Here is a 14,108-nt window from a genome sequence, read left to right as displayed (position 1 = left end):
CTTCTGATCCTCCTGTCTCGGCTTCCTGAAGGCTGGGATCGGAGGGGTGCACCCACCACACCGGGCGGGGTTGGAACTCAGGGCTTGGTGCTTTCTAGGCAAGCCCTTTACCAACTGAGCCACAGCCCTGCCCCCGCTGACCGTTCAACCACTCATGCTGGCACACAACCCTCACTACTGACCATCTCCCCAACTCTTTCCACCTTAGGAAACTGAAACTCTGTTCCCAACAGCGACCCACTGCCGGCCTCCCAGCCCCCAGCAACCAGCATTCTGCTTTCCACCGACAAGTTTGACTCTTCTAAGTCTTTCATGGAAGTGGAGTCACGTGAGATCATGTGACCAGCTTCGTTTGCTTACCCTGTCCTCAGGCTCTCTCGTATCACAGCTCGTATCATAATTCCTTCCATTTGTTTTCGCACATACAACTATATCTCCGTGTGTGTAGGGGTGTGTGCATGAAGCATTTTCAGGTGAGTGCTTTTTTAATTTGCTATTTTGTTTTATTCGAGTGAATGTTTTGCCTACACGTATGTCTGTGCGTCACAGGCGCGCAGTGCCTGTAGGGACCAGAAGAGGGTGTTGGATCCCCTGGGACTGGAGTTATGGTTGATTGTGGGCTACCGTGTGAGTGATAGGAATCGAACCCAGGTCCTCAGTGAGAGCAGTCAGTGCTCTTAACCACTGAGCCATCTCTCAAGCCCAATTTTTGTTTTGTTTTGTGTTTTTTAACATAGGTATGGACTCAAGTCCTCATACTTACCTTGCAGACTGAGCCATTTTTCCCGCTTCCATTTTCTTTTTTTAGTTTAATTGTTATGCTTTTTTATTTTTATTTAGGTTGTGTGTGCATGTGTATGACATGTTGGTAGCTGGCTGTGCATTACATATATGGATGCCTGTGCTTGTGCCTGTGGTAGCCAGAGTTTGACATCACGTGTCTGCCTCTTATCCCTTCCTCTATTTTTTTTTTGAGATTTCATTCTAACATATACACAAACATGCTTTCTCCTTCTCTCTCTCTTTTTTGAGACAGGATCTCACTATTGTTTTCTGTTGTTGTTGTTGTTTGTTTTTGTTTGTTTTTTTCGAGACAGGGTTTCTCTGTGTAGCCTTCGATGTCCTGGACTCACTTTGTAGACCAGGTTGGCCTTGAACTCAGAGATCCACCTGCCTCTGCCTCCCAAGTGCTGGGATTACAGGTGTGTATCACTGTGTCCGTCTTGGCTTTATTTGTTTTTTGAGACAAGATCCTACCATGTAACTCTGGCTGGCCTTGAACTCACTACATAGACCAAGGCGGCCTCAAACACTACCTGCCTCTGCCTCAAGTGTTAAGATCAAAGGCATGTGCCACCATGCCTGGGTCTGATCTGTATTAAGTTATGTGTGTGGTATGGAACCTGAATGGTGGAGACTCGTGGTGTTGGGTCCCCCGGGGCTGGGATGTGGCAATAGATGCTTGTGATCCATCTGGTGTGATCATAGGGATGCTGGGAATTGAACTTGGGTTCCCTGCGAGAGCAGTATGCGCTCTTAGCTGCTGGACCATCTTGAGAAGCCATTTGCCCTCTTAAGGGAGAATGCCCCCACTGCATGTGTAGTGCACATTTGTCTTTGTCCATCACTGGAGGTGTTCCCCTGGCTTCCGTAGCTCTCTTCTTGTGGACAGTGTGTGTTTGCAATGCTTTCGGGTGGCTATCCAGAAATACGATTTCTGGATCCTATGATTGTTCAATGTCTGGTTTGTTTTCAGGGCCTGAGACGGAATCCAGGGTGCATTACATATGGTTAGCTTTCTGAGGGACTTCCGCGCCATCTGCAGCAACAGCTGCACTGATTCACAGCCCACCCACAGGGCACAGGGGTTCGCTCTCTCCACATCTCACCAACACTGTTAATTCTGTTTTTCTGCTGAGAGATGGGATGTTGTTTTGGGAAAAGGACAAAAAGGTCGTCGTGTCTGTCAGCAGACAGGGAAAATGTGGAGAAGGAGGCTGATGATGAGGGAGGGAAGGCGGAGTCACCAAAGCAATACATTGGCTTAAGGGAGAAGCCCCGGACGGAGGAAATGGCTCGCAGTTAAGAGCAGTGGCTGCTCTTGCAGAGGAATCAGGTTCAATTCCCAGCACCACTATGGTGCTTTCTGTAACTCCAGTTCTGGGGGATATGCCACCCTCTTCTAGTCTCCAAGGCCACTGTGTGCACATGGCCCGCATACATGCAGGCAAACATTCATACACATGAAACAGATATTGGAGAGAGAAAGAAGAATATGTTGAGAGTGTATGGGAGTAAGGAACTGCTGTCAGCCATGGTCACAGCAAAGCCAAGGAAATGGGCCCAGGTATAGGCACTGGGGGCGAGGAGGGAGTGTTAGGAGTGCCAGGCATTGCCTTGTGTTTCTGAAGCAGGCAGCCAGGTAAGCCATCTAAGATGAGGGAGGGACAAAGCCAGGGCCAGGGTGAGAGAAGATGGAGTGAAAGAGTATCTCGACAGTGTTCGGGGGGGGGGAGGGGCTGGCTAATGAGTGCACCCCCTCAAAAGGATTTGGAGCCTCCTTTGACCAGGAACTTTTTAGGATCCTAAGATGAGGACAGTCCCTGGGACCACCTGGGTTGGTCCAGCGTAAACACAGGCATTCTTATCATTGAGAAGTGGAAGCATTTTTTGTTGGTTTTGTTTGTTTGTTTGTTTGTTTCTTTGTTTGAAGACAGGATCTGATACAACTCAGTCTGCTCTGGCACTTGCTGTGTAGCCAAGGATGACCTTAAACTCTTGATTCTCCTGTCTCCACCCAAATGCTGGGATCACAGGTATGTATCACCACGCCCATGTTAACATTGCTGTCTCTGAAGGGCGACTATAGGAGTCATTTCTCTCCACCGTGTGGTCTTGGGGATGAAACCCAGGTCATCAGGCTCATCAGCAAGCCCTCTTACCTCTGTTAGCAGGACACACAAGCACACACATAACCAGCCCCTGCCGCTGCCCCCGCCCCCGCCCTCTTCCCCCGATGCCTGTAGCTGCACCCATTTCCTGGGCTTCGCTGGGATCACAGCTGGGAGAAGTTCCTTACTCCCATACACTCTCAGCATGTGCTTCTTTCTCTCTCAAAACTCTATTTATTTTTTATTTTATGTGCATGAAGAGGGTGGCGTATCCCCTGGAACCGGAGTTACAGGTGGCTGTGAGGCACCACACACACTCTCACGCGTGGAACATTGTACCGATAGGAGGTGACTTTAGCTTCCGGCAGTGGGCGTACCTCCGGCAGGAACGTGACGTATCTGAGAAGGAGCCCAGCCCAGGACTCTCACCATCTGTGGTAGCGTCTTTTCCGTTGCTGTGATAAACTGTCCTGGCAAAATCAATTTAAAAAAGGGGGCGGGCAAAATAGCATCAGATCCTCAGGAACTGGACTTACAGAGAGTTCTGAGCCACCTTGTAGGTACCAAGAATCGAACCCTGGTCCTCTGGAAGAACAGCCAGTGTTCCTAAAGGATGAGGTATCTCTCAAGCCCCACTCTTCCCACCCCCTTACCCCCCCCCCCCCCACATACACACCAAGCGCAGCTCCCCTACTTGAGTAGGTCGCTTGCTGTGAAAGCATGACGCATACTTTAAAATGCCATGGCCTGGCTCAGATGGCAAACTCCGAGCAGGCTGTGGCCTCGTGTTCGTCACTAGCTGTGTGCACTGTGCGCTTTTGGCCCACTTGAGTCAGGGCTCAGAGCTCACCTGTCTAGCTTTCCCGTGATCACGAGGACGAGACGGTGTCTCGAAAATAACATCAGTGATTGAGTCATAATTTCTTTTTCCTCTCTTTCTTTTTCTGTACTTGGGCTTGAAGCCAGAGCCTCTCAGAATGTAGACAAGCTCTGCAACTAAGCTGCACCGCAGCCTTGGTATTTCAATTCTCTGCGCCAGATTCCCAAAAACGAATTCATGAGGTTCTGGGAGTGGCGGTACGAGGCCTTTGTCCGAGCCCTTTGGAGGCTGAGGCAGGCAGATCTCTGTGAGTTCAAGGCCAGCCTGTCTACTTAATGAGTTCCAGGACAGCCAAGGCTACACCGTGAGATCCTGTCTTAGCCACACTCCTAACCCCAACGAAAGAGTTCACGAACCTTTTAATTTAGTTTTTGCATAATATCTGCAAATCAATAAGAAAATGAGTGGTTCTGCAGTTAATTTTCACGGCCAAACCTGACTGTTCAGAGCGGCCATGAAAGCAAACTTCTGGGGCAGAGAAGGGAACAGAGAAGGGAAATCTCACCCTCTAAGGAAGCAGTTCTCAATGTTTTCAGTGCTGTGACCCTTTAATACGGTTCCTCAGGTTGTGGTGACCCCCAACCATAAAATTATTTTGTTGCTACTTCATAACTGTAACTTTGCTACTGTTATGAATCGTAATGTAAAGATTTGATATGCAGGAAATCTGATATGAGACTCCCAGAGGGGTCCCGACCCACAGGTTGAGAACTGCTGCTCTAAGGGACAGGGTCATGGATTGAACCAAATGAAAAAGTGGTCTGATCAGTGGTTCTCTCTGTCTCTGTCTCTCTCTCTTGATCGCTAGCTTTCTGGCTGCAGATGAAATTGGCCAGCCACCTCCTGTGTGTGCTGCCCCGCCTTCCTTCCATGACCAGCTGGACTCTCAAACCAGGAGCCAAAAACAAGCAAACAAACAAACAAACACCTTTTTTCCCTTAGGTTACTTTTGTTAGGTATTTCCTCATGGCACAGAGAAAAATAACTGATGAAATAAATACTAAATATATTTGTGTTTCCTGCTTTGATACAGTGTTGTAATGTTTTAAAACAAGGCTTAAACTCTGGCAGATGATCTGTAAAATGTCTAGTCAAAAGAACAATGCTAGAATTTTTTCTTTTCTTTTCTCTCTCTTTCTTTCTTTCTTTCTTTTTCTTCCTTTCCTTCATCCTCCTTTCTGAGGCAAGTTCTCATGTAGCCTTAGCCTAAGCTGTTTTTGAACTAGGCATGTAACCTTTTGCCTCTGCCTCCTAGGGCTGGAATTACAGGCCATCCAGTAAATGCAGTGCTGGGGACTAAGCGCAGTGCATGCAAGGCAAACACTCTCTCAGTTGAGCTCCAGTTCGAGCCAAGGATACTACATATTTTTAAAACCTTTAATTTTTGTTTATTTTATCCATTGTGTGTGTGGGTAAATGCATGAGTGGTGGTCAGGGTGGTCAGTTCTCTCCTTCCATTGTGCGCATCTTGGGACAAAATTCAGGTTGTCAGTCTCAGCAGAAAGGCCATTCACCCACCAAGCTAGCTCTCTGGCCTCAAGAATCATATATTTGGAGACAAGGACTCACCATGTAGTCTTGGCTGGCCTGGAACTCACTGTGTAGATCAGGCCATAGAGATCCACCTGCCTCTGCCTCACAAGTGTTGGGATTAAAGACATGCACTGTACCTGGCAGAACGCTATTTATTTACTTTTGGTTGTTAGAGACAAGGTTCTCTGTGTAGCCTTGGCTGTCCTGGACTTTGTAGACCAGGATGGCCTCGAACTCACAGCCATTACAGACGTGCACTATCCCTCTCCCCCAATAGAATGCTAAATTTTTAAACTTAAAAAATCCTAAGCAGGGCTAGATCAGTGGCGCAGCAGTCAAACACACTGGCTGCTCTTGCAGAAAACCCAAGTTCAGTTCCCAGCACCCACTTGGCAACTCACAACTGTCTGTAACCCCAGGTCCAGGGGATTCAGCACTCTCTTCTGACCTCCTCGAGCTTTACACACACACATACACAAAGTTTCAAAAAATGCTATTACCAACCTCCACTATCTTTTTCAATGGTTCTGAACCTTCCCAATTCTATGACCCTTTAATACAGTTCCTCAGGTTTTGGTAACCTCCAAACATAAAATTATTTTGTTGTACTGAGCATGGTGGGGCATGCCTTTAATCCCAGCACTTGGGAGGCAGAGGCAGGCAGATCTCTGAGTTCGAGGCCAGCCTGGTCTACAGAGTTAGTTCCAGGACAGCCAGAGCTACACAAAGTAACCCTGTCTCAAAAAAATTATTTCCTTGCTACTTCATAACTGTAACTTTGCTACTGTTATGAATTGCAAATATCTTATATGTGACCACAGAGGTGGTCACATATGTGATCCACAGGTTGAGAACTGCTGCTTTGGGGGATCTTGAACTCCATAAGCATTCTTTAGTAAATAGAGGTTTGGCAAAGCCAAGTACAGAGATCCTCTGGAGCAGAATGATGGTCACGTGTATTGGGGGGCCTTAACTCCATTACGGTTGTCTGCTTGGCAACCACATTAGTAATTCACAGGTGAAAAGCAAAGTGTGGGGCTGGGCATGTGCTTGGTTGGCTGTGTTTGCCTAGCATGCTTGAGGGGCCTGGGTTCAATCCTCAGCACATGACCCACAGTGCGAACACACCTGTAATCCCGACCCTTGAGGAGTAGAGGACTAGAGGAGACAAAATTCAAGGTCATCTTTCCAGGAAGTTGATGCCAACCTAGAATATATGAGATCTACATGAAAAGATAAGATTAAGTAAACTAAAAAATGTAATGCCAAAACATGGTTGCACATGGCTATTATCTCAGCGTTCTGGAAACAGAGGCAGAAGAATTGCAAGTTTGAGGTGCCTAGAGTATGCAGCCAGCTTGGTTCTATAGCAAGGCCCCATCTATAAACACACAGATAATAAGCAAAAATAATGATAAAAATGAAATCAATGTATTTTAAATTTTTTATTACATTTACTGTGTGTGTATGTGCTTGCACAGGTGTGCAGAAGCATGTATGTGGGGGGGGTCAGAGGACAATTTGCTGGAGTCACTTCTCTTCTTCTGCTACATGATCCTGGGGATCCAACTCCGGCCATCCGGCTTGTCAGCAATCGCCTTTTCCCACTGAGCCATCTTGCCAATCCAAAATTAAGTCATCAAAGGGGAGGGGGAGCACCTGGAGAGGTGTCTCAGTGAGTAAGGTGCCTGGTACACAAGCATGAGGATCAGAATTCAGACCTCTAGTATGCATGTAAATGCCAGGCAGGCAAGGCCGCCCACCTGTAATCCCAGCCCTCTAGAGGCAGAGACAAGTCTGGGTATAGATGAGAGTCCTGCCTCTGTAGTTAGATAGAGAGTGATCAAAAACCCAAAACCAACCGCTGCCGCCTCACACACAGGCACACACACACATGCAAACATGCATACACACAGAGGCACACAGATATATACAAACATGCATCCACACACATACAAAGAAAAGGAGAGAGGTTCTGGAAAACCGTTCATCCCTCAGGAATGTGTCAGAGGTCAGCACTCAAACTGTTCCCCAGCCACTGCCTCTGCTCACGTAGCCAAGCTGGTCTAAGCACCCAGGGATGGGCTTGTGCTACAGCCATTGCCAGACCCATGGTGTGGGCTTCCCAGATGGCAGAACCCACCTCCTTCCCAGAACGAAAGTCAAAGGCCAGACTTAGGTGTGAGGGCACACCTAGAGACCAGCTGGCCAGAAGCTCCCTCGGCATCCACAGGCTACAAGTGGGAGACAGCCAGGTTCTCAGCAAGGGCGGCTGGAAAGGTGGGGGAGGGGGTGGGGTGGCTCCAGAGCCTTTCACTACATGCCTCCTGGACCCAATTAACCATGACCCCATCTCTCCTCACACATTAGAGGTAGGCCTGGAGGACTACAGAAAAATTCCAAACCAGCCCCCAGACACAGCCAGGGATCAGTGTGCAAAACAACAACAAAAGCATTTATAAGCAGGAACTCTGCCCAGCAATACAGTGTAGCGCTCCTGAGTGGACCCTGTTGGGATGCACAAATGTTCGGGGGCTGAGGCCACACCCAGAAATAGTCCTTTGAACTCATGCTGTTGTTGCTTAGGAAGACCGAGGTCATTCCAGTACTGGCCACCAGGGGGCAGACGTGTTACATCGCCTCTCCAGTCTGATGCTGCAGACCTAAGTAGCCCGTCCAGTCTTGATGTCAGAGTGTTGAGCTTTTAAGTCTCCATGGTAACAACTGGGCTCCTGCACCCAGTTCATACCCAGTGGAATTTGTGAACATGGAACCCAAGCACCTGGGACTGAGCTTGCCTCTTAAGGAGTCTCCTAAATCCTCTCCTTCCAGATCTGGGCATGCTAGGGGAGCAGGTTGGTTAGAAAAAGGGTACGAATCCTTTGGCAAATAGTTGGCTTCAGCTGTTTCCAGGTGGGCTGGGACATGCACTCAGGGTCACCGTGGGTACAGTACCAAGCCGCTGGGGAGTTAGAAGGAGTGCTCCAGGCTGAGGTAGGAAGAGACAGGTGGCTGCAGGGGCCTGGGGTCTACAGTCCCTGAGATTCCCTGAAAGGCGCATGTGGCCTTGGAAAGGCTCATTAGAAGGCCAGGAGGAAGAGCAGCGACCCTCTGCTTGTCCACTGAAGTAAAAGTCAAAGCAGAGCATGTGACTCACACAGGAGGCTGGCTGTGCTGTTTACTTCATGTACTTACTTTTTGTATGTGGGGCTGGGATCAAACCCAGGGCTGAGAGCACACTGTATCACAGAGTTATAGCCCCAGCACCCTGCAGGAGAGCAAGGCCAGTCGGGCCTCTGTGAAGCTGACCCTTGAATCAAAAGGATTGGTGGGTCTGGAGACTTCCCAAGAGTCTAGCACTAACCTTAAGGGCCTTTTCGTCCTACAAGGCCAGCATTTCCGCCTTCCTGCTGGGACCGCCCTGCGGTGTCAGCACCAGGCTAAAAAGCTGCTTATCCTTTCTCCAAGTATATGGAAGAGGACATTGGCTCCTTAGGAGGGAAAGATACTGGGCCTCCCACAAGGCAGAATGAGGCCAGAGCCCGGGAGGGTCGCAGAAGGGCGAGGACTTGCTGGGACTGCCTCGTAGAACAGCAGGAGTTTCGACCACCCTAGCTGCCCCAGCCCTCTCTTGACCTGCAAGGAGGGCTGCCGAGGCCGCTAAGGGGATTGGACCCAGAGAGGGTCATGAAGTCCAGTGGGTGGAGGGTCTAGAAGGCCTGGGGGTCTCCTTGCAGCTTGTTACCCCCGCCGGGGTCAGACTGCAAGCTGGTCATACCAGCCTAGAGGGCTGGGCTTCATGCCCACATCGGGCACACCAAGGGGCAAGGGCTTCTCCTGGCTCCGCAGTGTCTCTGGGGTCTCCATCTGGGACTGAGAAGGACACTCCTCCTGGGAGAAGGGGACCTGCTCGTCCTTTGGGGACGCTGAGGGGTTGGCATCTGGGTCCCCCACTGTGGCGCTGGCTTGGGAAGAGCACTGTGAGCCGTGCTCGGAGCCACTACAGACGTTCACGATACAGGTGACGTTGACATGGGTCCCGTGGCTGCCTTGGGAAGAATCTGTGAAGCACAAGATGGGTGGGGATTAAGTCTCGGGGTCCTGGAGTTGGGGTGTCTTTGCAGCTTGCTTCTCATCACAGAGGCAGGTTAAGATTGTGGAAAGAGCGCTAGGCCAAGGACCAGGAGGCCAAAGATTCTTGCTCACCTCCCAGCTGCCCAGCCCAACTCTTCCTATGGCTGACTGGAGAGAACTGTCTAAAGCAGACGGAAGTACTCCAAGAACAAAACCTGGGCTGAGGAGGCTGGCATTTTAAAGCTCTGGGGCGGGAGGCACAGTTCAGAGGGAAAGGCCTCCTATCACACACAAGGCGTTTGATCCCTACCACTGGGATATGGAGAAGCAGATGCCATGGTCAGAACAGAGGTCAAGGACACCCATCACCCTACCTGGCCCCCGTGGGCCTCTAACTTTCCTAAGCTGGTGAGGAGTAGATGTCAGGCAAGCAGGGGTGGATAGAAAGGGCCTGGCACACAACAGTTAACCCCAATTGTCAGTGGCATGTCAGCTGCCACCGCCGCTGCTGCTGCTGGGCTTGCAGAAGCTGCCAGGCGGACAGCAGTGGCAGCTGGCTGTTCAGCCCGGCTCATGACTCCAGGACACTGGAACTCAAGGAAGCTTGGGGTGGGATGGAGCCAGCCACTCTGCTCAGTGCAGCCTCAAAAACACCAGGCAGAGGGAGAGCTGAAATCAAGGGACCACAAAGACATTTCTACCCTGGGCCTCCACAGAAATCAAATGTCATGCGAAGTCACCATGGCCTTTGCATGTCACGAGCAAGAAACTGTGGGGTAGGTAGAGGCATGGTTCTAGGGTTAACAGGCTCCCATGGTAGAGGGAGGGGAGAGCAAAGCAGTGGAGACAGGGAGACAGGGTACAGAACACCTGGGAGAAGACAGAGGAGGGGGCAGAGGTCAGAGGAGAAAGGGTAGAGACATCCTCAGGGGGCCAAGGAAGGAGCCACAGAGGGACACCAAGGGGGAAAGAAAGCCATGAAAGATGACAAGCCCTGACAAGGCACCCAGGCTGGTGAGGCTGGGGGCTCCGACGGCCAAAACGGAACCTGACGTGGAGGCTCCTGTGGGCAAGCAGGTGGCAGAGATGCTGCATGGGCACCAGCAAGCACAGGGCACAGCAGTCAGGGCAGCAACAGAATGTGGGCATCAAAGGAGGCAATCATGGGGGGTGGGGGCCGTGTGGCTGCGTCAGGTGCAAAATGCCGCAATCTCTCATCTACAGCAGGAGGCTCACGGCTCATCGCCAGATGAGGAAATGGAGGTTCATGGGATTTAGGAGCCGGCTTGGATTCTCATGGCCCCAAGACCGCTCTGGGTGAATGACCAATTTCATGTTTACTTCTCTTGCCCCAGCAGCCAGTGCCGCTGAGGGAGAGGGACAAAGGCCGGTAGACCTGACCTTTCCACTACAAACCAAACCAAAGGAAATGCCAGGGTTCCAGCAAACCCCGCCAGGGACTCCGCCGTGGACAATGGAATGCCAATCGCGTCTCTGTAATAGATCGTATCTATCTAGGGTAAGACGCAGATGGAGTAAATCCCAACAGGTCCGCACACCGTGCCTCTGGCCCAAAGGGACCCTCAGTGAGCTACGGTGAGTAGAACCCCAGAGTGGGGCTGCAGAGAGGGCTCAGCAGTTAAGAGCACTGTTGCTCTTTCAGAGGACCTGGGTTCGGTTCCCAGCACCCGCGTGGCAGCTCACAACCATCTGTAACTCCAGTGCCAGGGGATCTGACGCCCTCTTCTGGCCTCCACAGACACCATGCACCCGTAGTGCACAGACATTCAGACAGATAAAATATCCATACACATAATTTTTTTTTTTCAAGACAGGGTTTTCTTATGTAGCCCACGCTATCCTGAAACTCACTCTGTAGACCAGGCTGGCTTCTAACTCACAGAGACCCACCTGCCTCTGCCTCCCTGAGCACTGGAATTAAAGGCGTGCACCACACCACCTGGCTTTTTTTTTTTTAGAACCCTGGGGGAGCTGTTTTATTCATCTCCCAGTTCCAGGACTCAAGCCCACAGCTCAGACTCCTGGTGCTTGGGTATACTAGCCGTGCGCTCTTAACAAGGTGATTAACCTTTCTGGGCCTCAATTTTCTCATCTGGAAAATGGAATGATAATGGTAACTACCTCTTGGTGTCACAGGCAGGTTTGGTTCAGGCAAAGCACCCAGGATAATGATTGGTGTATCACAGCTTGGCTTGTAAAACTAGACAGACCAAGCGGGGCGTGGTGGCGCACGCCTTTAATCCCAGAACTTGGGAGGCAGAGGCAGGTGGCTCTCTGAGTTCAAGGTCAGCCTGGTCTACAAAGTGAGTCCCAGGACAGCCAGGGCTACGCAGAGAAATCCTGTCTCCAAAAACTAAAAAAAAAAAAAAAAAAATCAGGGGTGTAAGCAGGACATGGCTTTAGAGAATCACACAGGGCTGTGAAGGACAGACGACAGACAATCCTGTGGAGCGGAGATCCCCGAGGAACAGCCAAGCCAGCACGGGGAGGGGGGGTTTATTAGGAATTCTCTCAGCTGAGACGGGAGACTTAAAAGCCAAAGCGGGAGTATCTAGCAGAAGGGGGAGCCAGCGAGAGGGCCAACAGGGGCAAGGTGGGCTCGAACCTAGATGTCCAAAGTGGCTGTGCCGCCTATGAGGGGGGACAGGAGGTGAGCCAGGGGCAGCCGCCGCCACAGGGCAGCTCCAGGACACTAGCAGCGATTAGGCAAGAGATGCACAGGCCCCTGGCTTCACTTACAGAGGTCGGACTCAAGATTTTGCAACTTGGTGGGAACCTGATACACCCGTTTCGTAGAAGCTGTGCCTAGCACTGTGAGCCTGGACCTTTTTCAGAACTGGCGAAATGCAACAGGACCTTCTCCCATGACACTGGGCAAAGGCTCAGAGCCACATCCGTCAGTCATCACGTTGCCAGGGGCACTAAAGGCATGTTCCTCTTGGGTTGGGTGGAGGCCCGCCCATGTGTCCAGCACAGGAGGAGCCAGCTGGTTCCCTCCTCTTACCTGAACTCCTGGAACCTGCACAGGCCTCCTGAGACCCCTGGGCCCCCGCTGCGGCCGTTGCTTGGGGGTGGCCCATAAGGGGCACCCTCCTGTCTCTAGCGCTGGCTGAGCTCTCCAGGGAGCTGCTGCTGGAACTGGGTGCTGTGGCCAACAGGTGCTGCTGCTCAAGGCCTGTCGCGCCCCGGGACTGCTCGTCAGGCAGGTGAGGCTGGGAAGGAGAGGGGGAAAGATGAACCCACCTGCTGGTGCCTTTGCTCTCCTTGTCTCCCCTGCCACCAACACTCCACAGCTTACGCACTTCTGCCCACGCCACATTTCTACACACAGGGAACCGAAGGTTTTCACCCTCGGCCCATATAAGGAGATGGAAAAAGCAACTTTCTGAAGGTCATTCATCAGCATGGGGAGAGGTCCCCAGCCTGGTAGCTAAGAGCTGATTTCTGAATCTAGACCACCTGAGTCTCTGGACCTCCATGTTCCCCTGTATAAAGGAAGAATTACCGCTATGTCCTTGGCTTGTTGTAAACGCTAAGCACCTGGGAAGATCAAGAATAGTTGTGCTCCGAGCCCTACACGGGAGACTGTTTATAAGAACTTGGTGGAGGCCAGGCGATAGTGGTGCATGCCTTTTAGTTCCAGCACTGGGGAGGCAGAGGTTCTCTATGAGTCTGAGGCCAGCCTGGTCCACAGAGCCATTCCAGGACAGCCAAGGCTGCACACAGAAACCCTGTCTAGAAAACAACAACAAAACAAAACAACGAAAAGGAACTTGGCAGAAGGACCCCACTCAGGCTAGTTCAGCCTGGCAGCCGTAATGATCTTCATGTTTTCCAATGGCTCTGATTTTTTTTTAAGATAGTAACCTTGTTCTTTTTGAAAAAAAAATATATATATATATATATATTATTTTTTAATTGTGTGTATCCACCTTTGCCATGGCTTCTTAGGTGCCCAGGCGTGTCCCGTAGTCTTGAGTCCTTGTCTCCTACCCAGCCCACAGCTTCTGACTCTGGACTGGAAGGACCTTGCACAAGCTGTCCGCACGAGGCCACAAAAGCCCACAGAAGGTGAATCCCGTGCTCAGCTTTACAGAGCCGGCTGATGACCACAGCAAGAGAAGCCAGGTCAGAATGTGGAAGCATGCACGCTGCATCGTCCTGCCTCCCCTGGGGTACTGCCAGCTGGGTACCCCAGTCTGGAAGGGATGGAAGGTGGCATTCTGACTTCACAATCTGACCTTGGCACCAGCCTTACCCAATCATTGCCCTTCAGAAGCGCTCATAAATGTCACACCTCACCAGCCGCAGAGAAGGAGATTTTCTAGCTGGGCCTCCCCCTTTCTGCTTGTGGCTAGAGCCAGGCAGAACAGAATCCCCCAAAGGTCACAGCTAGCTCCCTCCTCAAAGCCACAAGCTGCAATGTTCAGGTACAGACTCCATCATAGTCGTGTGACTCTGGCTGGGACTCCACAGAGTGAACGCCGAGGAAGCTGAGGTCCTCCTCCAGTTCTGGGCCTGGGCCTGCTATACAAGGCTGGCTCCTGTAGGCCTGCAAGCTAAGGGTGCCTCTGTGTGTAGGGCCACTTGGGCAAGCCTAAGAGTGGCGAAGTGACTGTATGTCAGGTAGTGAAATACGTTCCTAAGTTTGTGCTCCAGGCCATGCCCATCAGCTGTGCCACCTCAGGACAGTTACTGATTAAGAGTGT

The 14,108-nt window shown here is 51.1% G+C and overlaps 1 protein-coding gene across 2 annotated transcripts in view; it reads right to left on the bottom strand.

Annotated features, from left to right (window-relative positions):
- Positions 1-6,734: 6,734 nt before the first annotated feature.
- Tnfrsf1b (TNF receptor superfamily member 1B) overlaps positions 6,735-14,108 on the bottom strand; it is a 29,369-nt gene continuing 21,995 nt past the window's right edge. For both annotated transcript variants that reach the window (XM_021649155.2, XM_021649153.2), the window contains 2 exons: positions 12,404-12,611; positions 6,735-9,365 (listed from right to left, as the gene is read on the bottom strand). In XM_021649155.2, the coding sequence (XP_021504830.1) occupies positions 9,061-9,365; positions 12,404-12,611 (513 nt within the window). In that variant the 3' untranslated portion in view covers positions 6,735-9,060. The remainder of the gene's footprint in view (positions 9,366-12,403; positions 12,612-14,108) is intronic.

This window comes from Meriones unguiculatus, chromosome 3 (assembly GCF_030254825.1).
Source record: "Meriones unguiculatus strain TT.TT164.6M chromosome 3, Bangor_MerUng_6.1, whole genome shotgun sequence".
NCBI classification, from domain to species: domain Eukaryota; kingdom Metazoa; phylum Chordata; class Mammalia; order Rodentia; family Muridae; genus Meriones; species Meriones unguiculatus.
The sequence above is the reverse complement of the archived record's forward strand: the minus strand, read 5'-3'. Positions and strand labels throughout refer to the sequence as shown.